The following is a 16,093-nucleotide window of genomic DNA, read 5'->3' as shown; positions in this document are numbered from 1 at the left end:
AAACGTGAATTATTTATAGTGTTTTAACACGAAATTTAACAGATGGTTTAACATGCGATAATAAATCTATTTCTATCCTACATACCCTATAAAAACGACCACAATTATCTTAACCAAACAAATATATTTTAGACTTAATGACGTACATTTCAAGTAAAAATTTATTGAATGCTCAATATAACGTTATGATCGAAAAGCAAGACCCGATCTGGGACCTGGGACCCGTGGTGGCCCCCCAAAAGGTGTAAATTTGTTAAACAAATAAATTCCTATTGAAAAAGAAATCCCGGATAAAAATGAACATTTTCTGATTTCTTCTAAATTTATAACTTCTAAGTCTATTTTATCTTTGACATTAATTTCAAATGTTACTAAGAATATTCACTATCCATATTTATTTTTCGATCTATAATTGCCTTTTTTATGACATTTAAAAGAAGGTAAGCAGGTTAATTCAAAATGGTAAAATTCATTTTGTTAGTCGTTCTGGATGTAATAAATTTTAATTTATCGCAATTTTCGTTAAAGCCTGGAACCGAGTGTATTTAGTTATTAAAAGTTGTTTTTATAAAATTATTTTTAAAAGATGTTTTTATAAAAATTTTCTTATAGAATTCTTTTTTCTAAAATTGTTCTTGCAAAATTGTTCTTATAAAATTGTTCTTGTAAAATTTTTCTTATAAAATTTTTCTTTTAATAAAGTGTGTTCTAACTGTTTCTCGAGTGTCATAATTTTGTAGGATTTAGTTCTGTTTTACCTTTAAAATGTTTTTTTATCAGACGGTACCATTTTAAGAGGGTTTTACTTCTGAGGGAAACTCGGTCACGTTTTTACTCCTTGAACCAACTGTCAATATTTTACTCAAATTTGAATGACGCAGGAGTCGATATATGTCGTTTTAAATAAAAGTGAATAATTAATTCAAAACAAGAAACATAAAAACATGTCCTTAGTGTATATACCAATATCATTGGTTAGTTTGAGACACGTGATGAAGAAAAACTCAGCTTATTGGTTACATTTTGGGTGTCAATAGTTATTGTTTCTATCTCATATATGATTTTTCACACAACAACAGTAATCATTTTTGTTCAACTGTTCATTGGAGGTGTTACACACAGACAGTATGGCTTTCAAAATTTTAACTTTAATTTTATTGCTTTTTGCTATCAAATACGTTTTCACTGAAGGTAATCTTTACGTCATACACAACGTTTACGACAACAAAAAAGGAAAAGTTACAAATCATTATAAAGGGTTCACAAGAACAACTTGCTTGGTAAGATGTGGTAATGATCAAGATTGTGACACGGCATATTTCAAACCAGACCAGGATAATAACTCATTTGGAGAGTGTTGGTTTGTTAAAGAAGGAGGTGACGATGACTTAAAGTTACCAAAAATATCAGATGGAGAAAAAGTGGAGTGGTTTGAGGTAGGAACTAATTATAAATAACTGATATAATAATCTAACCCTATTTGTACCCAGGAAGGCGATCTCGGAGGAGAACTACAAAATCCCCCTCTTCTTCCTCCTTATTTTTTAATAACTTATGAACGTACCGCGGTTGAAATTTGGTGACTTTTTGTCATATTTAGCAAGTCTTAGTTCTGGATAAGACGTGACGTCTGCTGGACTATAACTTATTGTTAATAAATGCTCGGATAAAAACGGAATATCCTTGACATTTTCCAAAGCTGTATTTTTATGCGTTTATAAGTCACCCATGTAACAGCTATTTGCACGAATTTTTCTTATGTTAAAGTTTGTGTTCCACACTTTTAGTCTTTTTTTAGGCTGGGATATATAAATACCCTGCCTTCTCATGTCCCCTAAAAGTTAGGCCTGAATAAAACAAATTTTTTTTAAAATATGTCTCAGTTAGAGAAAATATATTTGGCATGTTTAACTTTCTATTGTGTTTTTTTTTTCACTTGTTCTCATTTTTTCTCTTTTAAACAAACGAACAGTAATTAATACCTATATAAAAGGACTGGGTACGAGGTTTGAATTCTTGAAATATGCGTTGTTTAAAAGAGGAAGTTGTATAAAATGCATACAATTTAAAATTTAAACATGTTTTAAAATATTCTAGATGATACAAAGTTAAGATTAACATATTTGTGTTTGTACTCCTCTTGTTAACAATAAGAACATTTTCAGGCTTCTTTAAACTCAGTGCTCTTAGAAAAAAGCATTATATCAACCTTGTCCCCAGGATCTTGTGGCCCCTGAGCTGTTATTACGGAATTAATTTCATCAAAACGGCAAAACGTCCTGGGAATTAGGTTGGCATTATGTTACGAAAGCTGACATTTTAAATTATGTTACGAAAGCTGACATTTTAAATTATTATAACGGAGTTAACATTTTTGTTTCTAGAATGTTTCTTATTATGAGACTAAGAAGAAAAACACGAGCTATAAGGGTATGGTTTTTTTATACTCATGATTTATTCATGTTTATTTTAATTTATTTCAATTATACATTTTTTATTTTGTATTCATGTTAGTCAACTTGTACATTTAACTTATTCAGGTTTGAGCCTGAATTATCCATTCACAGTTTCCCAGGGCAAAGTTTCAATTGCGTCAAGATATTAGACAAATAACTTTAAAGATTTTTACTTTTTAGGATGTCATAACCTCATTTTCAGTAAATAGTTTTAGAGAGAAAAGGTCCTGAGAACGAGGTTGTAGCTTTCTTGTAATTATTTTAGACAACCTAAAATTATATTTTTCTTCTGAATTTCTTAATTTCGTGATGAACATATTCTTCTATGAATTTTAGGAATATGATAAAACAGACACAAACATAAAATACACCAATCACAAGAACATAAGTCAAATTATTATACCGTTCTATCCTATGTATATTTTAGTTAAGAGAACAAGATAACTGCTGTATATCTTTTTTAAACAAACGCTTAGGCGCGTTTTAAAATGAGTGGATGAAAAATAGTCATTATTAAAAACAGTCGTTATTCGAAGAGGAGTTCGATCAAGGTGGCTGTAAATAATTTCTGATGATGTTAATGATTTCTAAAATGAGGAGTTTGACGAGAAGTACTAATGATACAGTTTTATCCAGGTTGCCTTAAAACTGAGGGCGTAGTCGCTTACCTGTTGACATACATTATTTTAGACTTGGTAAGTTCTTACAACAGTCCAAACTTAAACTACAGACCTTAGTTAAAAAATATTGTAAATTTAAAGTTAACTTTAGAATACTTCTCTTATAAAGATAAATTTTAAAAACGCTAAAATAAAGGTAATTTAAGAAGGAAAGGAGCCCTTCGTATCCAAGGGAAAAAGACTGATATCAATTCTCAAATTGCTTACTTGGCACTTTCTTTGTCTATTTCACTGTGACATTTTTTCCTCTTTATTCACCTTTTTTTCTCTCTTTATTCTTTCTCCGTATTTTCCGGACCTAAAATATTTCTTAAGTTCCAAAATATTATAACGAAGGCTATAAGATGCTATTACTACTATAGTATGTAAAATATTCAAAGTCAAAGATCTCATTTCTAATGCTTACTGGTTAGTTCATCTAAAATCTACTTATTTTCACCCCATACTGCCATGAAAATTCTACACAAATTTTGCTATTAAAATATATAGATACTTAGTTTTGAAATATATTTATTTATTGGTTATTATCATATGGTTAGAGTTTTTCTCGCACTGTGATTGGCTATTCTACACAAAATATATGTTATATTTTTATTTTCTACGGAAGAACAAGTTCAATATTTACTTATTTTTCAATTCTACAGTGCAAAAATCTGATATTTTTCCCTGATTGGTTAAAAACTCCATGAGTAAAGTTATTTTTTTCTTGAAAAACAAAAACTTGTAAAAACTATAATAATTATGACGTCATCCAAAATTTTATAATGGTTCTGTGCTCTTCAAATAAGAATATTTAGATAGAATATCAAATTATCATGACAAAAATGAAGTTTTTAGAGCAATACAATATTCTGGTTGGGTTTTATTTAGATTTGAAGACAATAATTATTTTGAAAACGAGGCTATTCTTGGAAAGCTGCGCTATATGAAGGGTTTGACTGTAACTTTCAGCTCGGGATTGATATATTGAAAAGATATGATCACATATTATTTAGCAATAAATTTTTGGGCTGTTGAACTCCATAAACCGTGATTGTATAATAATTCATATAATAATTAATATAATTCAATTTGGCACAATATTTTTTTACTGAAAGAACAGCTCGATTGTCTTTGGTTAAAAAATAACATTATGTATATAAGTTCCAATATATTGTTAAATATTCATTAATAATATCTTTTTATGTTATGAATTTTATGTAGCCGACAACTGGAAGTTACAAGCTACAAATGTTTGTTTTGGTGCAAAGAATGGTAGTTATGGTAAGTTTACATTGAACCATACTGGCACTATGACAAGGTTGAAACTTAAACATACGGGTGAAGAATCTACATTGAATTGCCGAAGTGACGTTAGTAACGTTACCTCTCGATGGGGCTGTCATTATTATGGAGAAGAGTGGATTCTGACTGTAATCACTGACAAAAACAACACAATCATAATCCCAAATTCAAAACACGGATCTTACATTCTTTCTGGATATAATGCAAGCTCGCCATATCTTCAATTTGATAATCTAAACATATCTGCAAATTATGGAGATGAGCTAAGAATCTGGTACTTTCTAGATTTAATAGATCATTATTATGAGAGTGTTAGTGAAGGAAGATCATGTGCAGACGTACATGCTGTTTTCTACGATTAACTTAAATGTTTGCAACCAGATTTCATTCACATGCAACTTTTTTTGTTTAATAAAATTTATTTACTTTCTAAATGTTGTGTGTAAATTTTGTTTGTTGTAAATTTAACTACGTGTTATAAAGTATAGCGTACAAATATAAAGACGAGACAACAGGCGCTGAAAACGAGGTTGCGTTCATACATTTTTTAGTTAAAATATTTGGGTTTTTCCCTCAAGATTTCTCTAAACTCGACTTTTTGAGTCTTTTAAAATCGCAGCTATTATAGGTAAGAAAAAGCGATCGCAAGCAGTTATGGACAATTTTAAAAGAAATTGTCTAGAACAGCTCAAATAAATTTTTTCAAACTAAAAAAAATCCAAAGCTAATTTTGTCCAATAATTGTTCTTGTTCGCTATCTTTTTTTTTTTTTTCACCTATGACTGGTAAATATTCATATTGACTTAATTGATCAATTTTTTTCATAAGCACGTTAATGGACCTTTCCCGAATTTCCTAATTATGTCAAACTCAATTAAAGAGGTCGATACTAAATATGTTTCTTATCCCTAAGTTCCTTAGCAAAAGGTAGAACAAATTACCTAATTTCGTAAATATTTCTGTTCGTTAAGTGTTTCAATTTCGAACTGAAAATTACAGTCAAACCTTTCATATAGCCAATCTTTCTAAAAATAGCCTCGTTTTCAAAATAATTATTTTCTTCAAATCTAAATACAATCCAACCAGAATATTATATTGCTCTAAAAACTTCAGTTTTGTCATGATAATTGGATGTTTTATTTTAATAGCATAGAACCATTATAAAATTTTGGATGACGTCATAATTATTATAATTTATGAAATTCGGGAAAGGTGTATTGTAAGAAAATTTGTGGAAAAATTCGTATTAAGAACAAAATGAGTCAGAATTCCAGAGCTCTCTTCTTACTATTAAGAACAAAATAGAAAAAAATCTTGAAAAACAAGAACAGCCAGCCTCAGCTCGGCTTTTTGTAGTTAAATGCATTTCTTTAAATATATACCCTGCAGGTAACATAAATTTTGTTTTAAGAAACTACAGGAACAACCTCGTTCCCAGGGCATTTTGCTTTGTGATGCACTCCGTAATAACAGCTTAGGGGCCACAAGACCCTGGGGACGAGGTTGACTACAGGAACTTTCTTAAAGTAACGTTCTTTTTTCCTTAAATTAATTTTACGTATGGGAATTTTCTTTATCTTTATTTTCTCTTTGAAAGTTAACATACACTGTACATATAATTCACATTTTATTTATTATATATTAAAAATACCAGTTTTAAACCATTAATTTGACTTCACATCTCTTTCTCACAAACAAGCAAATGTAACGTCAATTTCTCTAATAAACGCGTCTTTCTATCGGAGTACTTATTTCTAAATTATAAACAAATCTCACGGTGTTAGTTCAAAGAAATACATTGATTTTTTTGAGGTTTTTTTACATACACAACCAAGTCTTTTTTTAGTAAAAAATCAGTTGTGAAGAGGAAGACCAAGAAGTCGAAGGTGTTATTTACAAATTTTTTGTTATTTAAAGTTATGGTGTTATCATATAATCATTAGCTAAATTTTATTATAATTTGTGTGAAGCATGTATATGAAACGAATCGTCTTACGAAGAGAAACAAAAAATTATTTTATAATTGAAGTTAAAGACTTTAAGTAATTAAAAATTTTCAGCTCGGGTATTAAAATGTAGAATATTTCAACTTTGTTTTTCTTAGTAATTGTACGCTGTATATAAAATGCACAATTATTTTAAAGACATACACATGGGATTTACAATTTAACAGAATAGTCACCTTTATCTACAGTATTGTTTTTTCGCGAATTTTTTTCGCAAAATTGAGCTGATGTATGTTTTTATAAGAAGTCTTACTAAAAGTGTACTTACCAAAGGTTTTTTTAATTTTCTTATAAGTTTTAGTCCAAAACATTTCTTACAACGTCCTCCACTCTTTCGTAAGAAAAAATTATCATAGTCATTCAGAGTTTTAAAATCTGGATAAAGAAAATTCAAATTACGCTTGTTGCTCCATTTCAATTCTAGATGAAACTTCGAAATCAACATTAAATTTTTTTCTTTTTCACGATACTTTTCCTTCAGTTTCTTCCTACTTCTAACTATCTCTTGTGATAAGTTCCTTATAAAAAAATGTCTATTGTGAATTGTATTTCCCAGTTTATTTAATTGCTTTTGTTGACGAAAAAATTACAAATCTTGTAAAATCCAATTTATCTTTGTCAGCTGTCACACTGCGTGTTAACCCTATTCCGTTCGGGGGTGTGGGGTGTGAGGGGACTCCATCCCACCCCCCACCCCCCGAACGGAATTGTCTGAAAACAAAATAAATTTTTGTTTCAGACAATTATCAAGCTTCTGACAGCGTCACAGGGAAAGTGCTGATGTCAGTAAAAATCTAACGAAGATTTTCATCATGTCCCTTTATAAAACAAACTTTTGATAAAGTGTACTCTATATTTTAACATAGTATTATCAACTATGATTTTACAAACTGAACTTTATTGTCTCACTATCCCAAAACCTCGTTGTAACTAACGAGCGCGAAATAGTAAAAATCGTTGAAATAACAAAACAAAGAACTTTGAGGTTATAAATAAAGCAATTTTCAAGGAAAGAAAATTTAAGTTGAAGTTTAGAATATTTTTTTCAGCCTATACCCGAACAAAAGAAACAATACTGAAAGAGAACTACTTTGTTCATCACTAACATACTGCCTGGCAGTGAGCGGGATTCGATCCGCGGTCCCCATAACCGGGGACCTATATTTTGTTACAATAAGGTTAATTATTACAACAACAAAAACCCTTTTTTGCTTCTATTTTAGATTTAACGAACCCTCAATGTAGAGAAAAAAAAATTATTTTCCTTTGAGGTGTTTGGAATAGCCCACACAATAAAATATAGCTCAGGTAATAACACAATATCTCTTCGTTAAAATAAAATTACATCTGTCTGTTATTCTCCGTCCCCTTGTTTCCACGCTCTCGTAACTACTCCCCGTTGCGCATGCTCACCGATATCTACTACTCGGGTTCAAATTTTAACATACTCCCCCAATTTGGTAACAGAGTTAGCAAATTTTTTTCACGTTTCGATCGCAACAGGTCTGTTACTTTCGTCAAAGTGATCTTTTATCAGAACTTTAGCAATTGCAGCTGCGTTTCTTTTCGGTCTAAATTCGGGTGCTAAAGGATTCAACGAATCGCTGTTGCTGTTCGTCTGTTCATGACTTCTCGTTTTTTGATTGTCTTTTCTGCGATCACACATCAACTCTAATGGATAAAGGTGTTCCACTGCTCGCTCCAAATGATCTCTTCCTGCTCGTAACCGTGCTCCTCTAACAACGCTGTCCCTTCCGGTAATCAATTTCTCCACAATACCTGTTTTCCAGTATGCTCTGTTCTTCTCGTCTCCTTTAATAACAACTACATCGTCTAATTTCAACCTCATTTTTTTCTTATGATTAACCAAATTGTGTCTCTCCCTTAGATATCTCAGGTATTCGTTCGTGCATCATCCCCATATTCGCTGTCTGCATGCTCTCAAGAACTTAAATCTGGTCCTCAAATCTGGACTTGCGTCTTCATCTACATCTTCTTCATTTGGAATGTGAATTGGACAATCAAACATCATAACGTTCGGTGTGAACATGACTGACTGTACATTGTCTTCGATATATCCAAGTGGACAATTATTGAGCATCGTTTCAACTTCCAGAAACAACGACTTTAATTCTGTCAAAGTTGTTTTCGCCTTTCCCATTGCTTTGAACAGAGTTTGCTTCATTAACCTCACTATTCTTTCGAATTAGCCGCCCCACCAAGGGGTGCGACTTAAGTTGAACTGCCACTTTATATTCTCTTTTGCCAGAAAATCGTTAATCCTTTTCTCGTTCACATTTCTTTTAATCCACTTCGCTGCTGCTCAAAAATTATGGGATTAGATTTTCTCGGGTCTACTTCTTCTAGCAATAAATGATTTAAGGCTTGCAATGACTTGATAGAGCGATTGGTCTAATAACACGTCAATGTAAAACCGCTCTGGTTAAACTTCAAGTGTAGAAGAAAGCGTAAGCTTTACCTTCAAACTTAGCGGCCTTTCGGTACGCAAACGGTCCCGCAAAATCTACACCAACAACCTGAAACGGACGATTGCCTTGTGTTCGATCTGTCGGCAGGTTGGCTTGTCTTGGTCTTGTTATTGCCATGACCCGAAAACGTTTACATCCTACGTGCAAAGTCTTCACGTGGGCCATCTCGACAATCTTTTGGCTCAACAATTCTTTAGGGGGGCATATGCATGGGGTAATCTTCTACAACTCTCCCCATACATAAGTAGATCCCTTCATCATTTTTTAGAAAATTTAGTTGCTCCTTGTCTTCTTTGAACTTGTCAGTGGTTTTGCAATGGAGTTGCGTTCGCTTGATCCAAAACTTCATCGCTGCTTCTGTTTCTTCTGTTGTTAAAGGTCCTTTCTTCGATCCCACAACCCTTGAATAACACCTGAACCCTGAAAACAAACTGCGTACAAAGCGACCGATGTGCCGTTTTTGCTCGCATCGGCAAAGGCGTGGAGACTTACTTGGTGGATTTCCATCTGGAAGGAGGTATGGAACGCGATGCTTTTCTTTCGGTTGGTAGATTTTGTTTCCAACTAAGCAATCTTAAGCTAGGTTAATGGCTTTACCCGTTATTGAACAAACGTGAAACCCTCTATAGAAGCTTGAAGGCGCACTTGTTCTTCGGCTATATTAGACGTCCAAAAAGCTTTGTGTTGACTAGCTACCAGTAACCATAGCAACAAAGGAACTCAATTTTGCAGTACCTTGGTAATAAATAATGTTAGAAAGAAACAATGTTTTTTGATATATGTTTTGGTAGGTTTGCCACTTAAATTTAACGTTTCGGCGTGTTTTAGAACAAATAAATTTGTTCTGGAAAATGTTGATTACTTGTTTAAAGGCTTGTCCCTGATTGATTAATTTTTGTGAATTGCAATCCTCTGCAATTATATAGACCCTCAACCTCATTTTATTTTTCCTGATGATGGGGCAAGGATCTTCCGAAACGCTTCCTACTAAACTATCATTTTTTAAGAAATGATAAACCTTCAACAATAATATGAATACTGAACAGAAAAATAGAAATAATATCTTCAATAAAACAAATTTGTTTCCTAAAATGTTCCTGGTCAAAGTTTTATAGGCAACACTCTAAGTTGGATCCATTCCTAAACTGTCAAGAAAAAAAAACTGTTTTGTTCAATCTTGCAGTGGTGAATTCAAATACAGTGCCCATATATTGGTCTTCACATTTTTTTGAGCAAACAGGTGATAAAAATAATATCCTGCCATCATATTTATTTGAATTACCATCTTTAAAAAAGCTAAAATTCATGGCACATTGGACTGATATGTTTGTATTTCCTGATGTAAATGAATATTACCAAGAATGATTTCTTCCATGGTCTTTTCCACACAAGATTGTCATAGACACAGCCAAAAACGGCAGTAGCTAATAACTTCAAAGTGATGGAAATATATATTTACAAGCAATATAATTTAAAAATATGAAATGTGAAATCCTACACAAATTAAATTTTTAAGTTTGCATGGTTTATTATGAAAAGAAACAAATGAAACTTTTTCATTAAGTCAAATCGAATCTTTTATCGATATTATTAACTCGTATATTTCTCGTTGCTTGGTATTGGTCATTTTAGTAGCCACGTTGTAAAAGCCAACAATTTGATTGGTAGTTTAATAGAGTTCGCTTATGAGTTCAGCATGACAGATAAGATATATACCACAGTCATAAACTAAGAACGAAAATTAAAAAAACGTGTATATTTAAAAGAAGATATAATTAAATAGGAATAGGAATGGTATATGGTTTCTTTAAAAAGATTACTTTAGCTGATGACTGATATTAACTGCGTTTCATGTTTTTTATGGCCAAAGATGAATTTAAAGCAGCGTTCAAACGCTTCAACCATTAAAACAACTTTAAGTCATAACTAAAAATTTAAAATAAAGTTGAAGGATATTCCCTTATTATTCTCAGATACTTCATTTAATGTAAATATATAGGTACAGTGGAATCTCTCTATCTCGACTACTCTCTGTCTCGAACTTCTCTCTATCTAGAACTAAAGTCTGGGTCCCTTTGTGGTCCTCCTAAGGTATTTTCCTTTCTTTTTCTTGAACTTTCTCTATCTCGAACAAATTTTTCGGTCACTTGCGAGTTCAAGGTAGAAAAACCCCACTGCATACATTTCGCCTATAATAAAAAGCTGACATATGCGCTAATTATTCACAACAAAATGGCAGGAGCAAATAGAAGGCATTGAGCCTTATCACCAAGCCTTTGTTGTTGACTAATATATATGCTAATAAATGTTATTGTATATTCATATCACTACTTAAAATGGCATATAAAATATATATTTATATAAATAAGTCGTCTTAATTTATTAGTATTTCTTATACACTTTTACATACAAACAACAATTTTTTGTTTTGTACTAAACAGTTTGCATACATTATTATTAAGACTTTGAATTGAATAGTTTAGAACAAAGGAGATGAAAAGATTTGCTAGTTGAAGTAACGAATTACCTGTACAAACAGAAAACATTAACTTCTCACAGAAAAATGATGAAAAATTTCATAATTTTAATAAAATGTATCAGGATATCTTGCAAATTTTGAAAATTTCATCAATGTTTTATCAAATATATATATGCAGAAATCAAAAGGTAGTTTTTTTCTGTAATATTAAAAAAATAAATAAAAACACAATTGCATGAATATTGCTACTTATTCATGCCATCGTACCATGGTCACTTTTTGTACACTAAAGAATTCTTAACAAAATTAGGACGTATGAAGCAAATGTTGTATATCGATGCCTTTTTCCGTAATTTATTATTCCATCAAGAAATCCTTTTACTACATGTGTATTTTTATTGGATTCTCGTACGCATCAACTTTTGAAGCAATTTTACAAATGTGGTTTACCAATGTAAAATAACGTAACGGAATTATATAAACAGCTTAAAACGTATTAACAGAGATAGAATGGATTTTTAAAACCCTCATGTAAATGTTGTCTTAGTACTAAAATTCTAAGGATTGCGCCATTAGGCACAGAAGAATTGGTTTTATTGTCATTTCGTTTTTTTTATTTAAGGAAACATTCCTAATGGAATTCAGTTGCACTTGGAAAACAATGGCTATCCTTGTCATAATTTTTTGTCATTTCTGTCCACAAACCCAACAGTACCAATTTCTTTTTATATCTGTACAAATGATCTTGAATAGTAAAGTTATACTAATACAGAATAAACTGTTTTGGGTATCTATACCGAGAAATATTGGTTAACGCATTTTTGAGAAAAACAGTTTATATTGCATTTATTAACTGATAGATGTTTTGTTTGAGTTTGTGGAAACCAGGATTATCTTCCGTGGATTGTAAAAAAGTTGTAAAAACCAGGTTTTCATAAAGAAAGGCAACGTTCGATTCGAATTTCATTGTATCAATTTTTCGAGTTCTTGTACAAGAAAAAAAAACGTTCGAATATCGATGTATGATTCTTTTAACCTTTTCTTGGATAAAGAAGAAGAGTCTATCACACAATTCCGACGTCGTTTTTCTTGTTGCTTATTGGCAATGAATGGCAATATGAAAAATGCAGTGGATTTAAAATTATAAAAATTACTTGCGGTTTTTTTTGTGGAGTGATGCGAGGTTTCGGATATATTGTAAGCTGTATTTGAGTCCAAATGTAGCTGGCTACCTTACTAATATTTTGGTGAAATTGTTTGTTTACAGTTATAGCTACCATTTTGGTTCATATGAGGTTAAAAGTTAAAAGCCCGTATTGAAGGCTTTTTTGGACAACCTGCGCAGCGAATTTCCCGTATAAACCGGTTAAAAATACCTATCAGCTGTCATAACTTGTACATAAACCTTCTTGTATATATAACAAAAGAAACTAAAGCGAAGGTTATTTTAGGAAAGAGCTGCTAGAAGAATTCTATAAGAAGTATTAAGACCTATCAAAAATTTAAACAAATCTATATGTGTTGTGCAATATAATTTATTAAAATCAATTATAGGACTGTCGAAGTGGGTAAAAATGAATATTTTTAACAACTATAAAAGCGTTAATTCATAGCAGAAAATACTGCAATGATTGTTAAGGAAAACTTATTGGCACATATTTTTTAGAATCTTTAGAAACAAACATATTAAAGCTTCACAAACAATAGCATTTGTGGCGTAGAAGAGGCTTAGGAAAGTCCGTCACCGTTACAGATTGAAGGCTTGGATAATAATCACCAGAATGATTTAAAAAGTACCCATCCTAAGTAACGTACAGTTTCGTCGTTGGTTTCTTTCCATTATGACAAATTATCACACCGTAGGCTCCCGTTTAAAAACGATATCGATAATATGTAATTTAAATTGGAGTCATCGTTCGGCTTATTAACACACAATGCTTCAGCGAGTTCGACCACTTATACTAATCCTTTTCTTTGACACAGGTTACCATAGCTCTGCTTTCATTTCCCGTTTTGTATTAATTGAACAACTTAATGTTTGTATTATGTAAAATTCTTTTGCATTGATAACAGATCACTTAAAGATTAAAACATGTTTTTAAATGTCAATCTGCCTGCTTCTTGTAAACCATGGCAACACACGTGACAACAAATTCTATCAAAATTTTCCTGCATGCCGAAAGTAAGTGTTTGCATCCCTTCCATTCTTCAATAGGCACACATTAACACGACACCCTTAAACTCGCAAGCACATACATATTGTTATTAACACCAGAAAACCCTTTTTCACTTCAGTATCGCGAAAAAAACACAGCCGTTGGTAATGCACCTAATTAAAAGTTCATTTAAATCAAATAAATGCTCTTGATTCAGTTTAAACCAAATATTTTTAGGCCGAATATATATAGAACAATATGAGATTGTGATATATGGTTGGCGATGTAGTTAATAAAAATGGTGCTTTAAATTTCGATTCACTGTAGAAGAATCGTATAGCCAGGTGACGTTTAAACTTATAACACGGAACTATATAATAATTAGTGTTGGTATTAGCAACTTAATTAGACTCAATTAGGCTCAATAAAATTTATACTTTAAGAAAGCAAATAATGACAGAGCCAACGCAACACAATGAGTTTCTAGTTTTACTTCGTTTCTTGTTTCTAAAATATTTATAAAATTCTCTGTATCTTCTGAAACAGGATCTAGTTTTTCATGCATTGACGAAACGACCTAACCCTGTATGCAGTAATTTGTCATATACTTTACTTATGCACTATATGCAGGCCGGTCCATGAGAAATTTATTTTCTTGGCAATTCGAGATTCTCATATCTTTTTTTAAATCCTAAAAATAGCTAACTGATTTTTATTGATAGTAAAAAGACTATTCCCTTCTTCGATTTCTTGACGTTCCGTCATAGGTTTATTGTATCATTTGATACATAAAGTAAATACCATGCAGCTAAATTCATCTCTAAAAAGTTGATAAATGCTAAAAAATATAGAATTACTTTGCAAATATACCAACTGCTGCAACAATCATTTTTTTGATAAATGATAAAATTATACTGCAGATATGGCAACTGCTGTAACCATTTTATTTGGTGTACCCTCCTTTAAAAAACGAGGCATGAATCGTTTTTGACCACGATTAGCATATCCCCATAATTGATCCTCCTGAATAAGGAAGTTAAAATGTTGTTCACATAACACACTTATTTTTTTTTAACACGACTGCAACAACAACGTTAACAAGTTTTAAAGTATAATACGAAGTGTATGTGTGAGGAAAATTGCAAGGAACACGTAATAATGTGTAAAAACGCGCAGTCTGAATATTAAACAGTGCCATGAAAAAATTCGTTTTTTATAAATTTAAAAAATATTCCATCGCAGTGGTGTAACAAAAGTCTGTTACACATCTTTAAGAAAAACATATTGTTAAATTTACCATATGTAAAAGTTTTACTCAACATTAGCAATTTCAGGCATTATTATCTAATAAAGAATATTTTCCTGCATATTTGCATATTCATTTTCTATACCAGATGCAGAACATAAATTTTCCGGTTGACTTTCGATTACCGAAATCTTTTATTTAATTGCCAATTAAGGGAAATACAGGACAAAACGGGCGTGGGATCGGGGTAATTTTTTAGTTTTTGGCTAAATGGCATAAAAACGAAAAAATGAAATGTGATACCAAGCGGCTTTCTTCACGAGTACAAGTCTTTGAAAGACCTGAATCAAAAGTTCTTCAAGTAAAATAACAATCATGATTTACTCAAAATGTTTTATTTTACTTATCCTTGCATATTGGCAGTTAGTGAAGGTAGGTGTCCATTTTTAGCTTAAATTTACTTGTAATATATTGTATCGGTTTGGTTTCCTTGAGTTTCAGTAAGTAAAATTCTTTCTAAACCTACTTGCAACTTTTTATACTTTATTTCAGGGATCAAATCAAAAAAAAGTGTGTCAAACGAATTTCAAAGTTCGGAAATTCATCGCAGATGTGTGCATGACAAACGACGAAATTGACGTCACGTTAAAACCATTGGATGGAAGCCATTTGAAAGTTCTTGGACAGTTTAGTGTCTTCGTAAAAGTATTGAATGACGACTCACTATTTAAACTCACCAGTCTGAATGCAGCAAAGCTCAAGGTAGCATTGCAAAAGTACAGAAGATGCTTAAATAACGGATCAGATCTCACTTGTCCCAAACCAATTGTAAAAAACATAGGAGATAGCAATACTGGAACAGCGTTTATCACATTACAGAAACAGAAAGCAAGCTTTGGGTTTGATATTACCTCCTTTGTCATCGATTTTGAGAAAATAAGAGAGAAATCATTGATGAGACGATCATTGCCACATAACAAGAATGATCAATCTGGTTCCAATGCAAGAAAATGTAATCAGGATACAGAAGAATGTCAAATTGCAATGCTTGTTCCAACAACACCTGTATTTAAAAAAGTAATAAAGGCATGTACAGCTGAAGGTGTCAACTGTCAGAATGTGAATTTTACATTGTTGGGTACGCAAGAAAAGCATAGAGGAAAAAACAGACAAAAACGTTCCATTGGCAAATGGCATGTTGTGGAAGTTATTGAGCTTTTTGTGCAGGCTTTTACGGCAATAAACTGATATATTATTGCCTCAAAATTTGATGTTGATTGGCCACTCAATTCATAGT

The 16,093-nt window shown here is 31.7% G+C and overlaps 1 protein-coding gene across 1 annotated transcript; it reads left to right on the top strand.

The window, feature by feature from the left end:
• Window positions 1–1,039: 1,039 nt before the first annotated feature.
• LOC130657551 (uncharacterized) lies at window positions 1,040–6,794 on the top strand. Its single transcript, XM_057460534.1, has 3 exons — window positions 1,040–1,436; window positions 2,385–2,430; window positions 4,340–6,794. Exons 1-3 carry the CDS (start codon window positions 1,128–1,130, stop codon window positions 4,780–4,782), a joined length of 798 nt encoding a protein of 265 aa, XP_057316517.1. The 5' UTR covers window positions 1,040–1,127; the 3' UTR covers window positions 4,783–6,794.
• Window positions 6,795–16,093: the final 9,299 nt, after the last annotated feature.

This window comes from Hydractinia symbiolongicarpus, chromosome 9, assembly GCF_029227915.1.
Source record: "Hydractinia symbiolongicarpus strain clone_291-10 chromosome 9, HSymV2.1, whole genome shotgun sequence".
NCBI lineage: Eukaryota > Metazoa > Cnidaria > Hydrozoa > Anthoathecata > Hydractiniidae > Hydractinia > Hydractinia symbiolongicarpus.
Note: the sequence above shows the minus strand (reverse complement) of the source record. Positions and strands in the feature narration are given on the sequence as shown.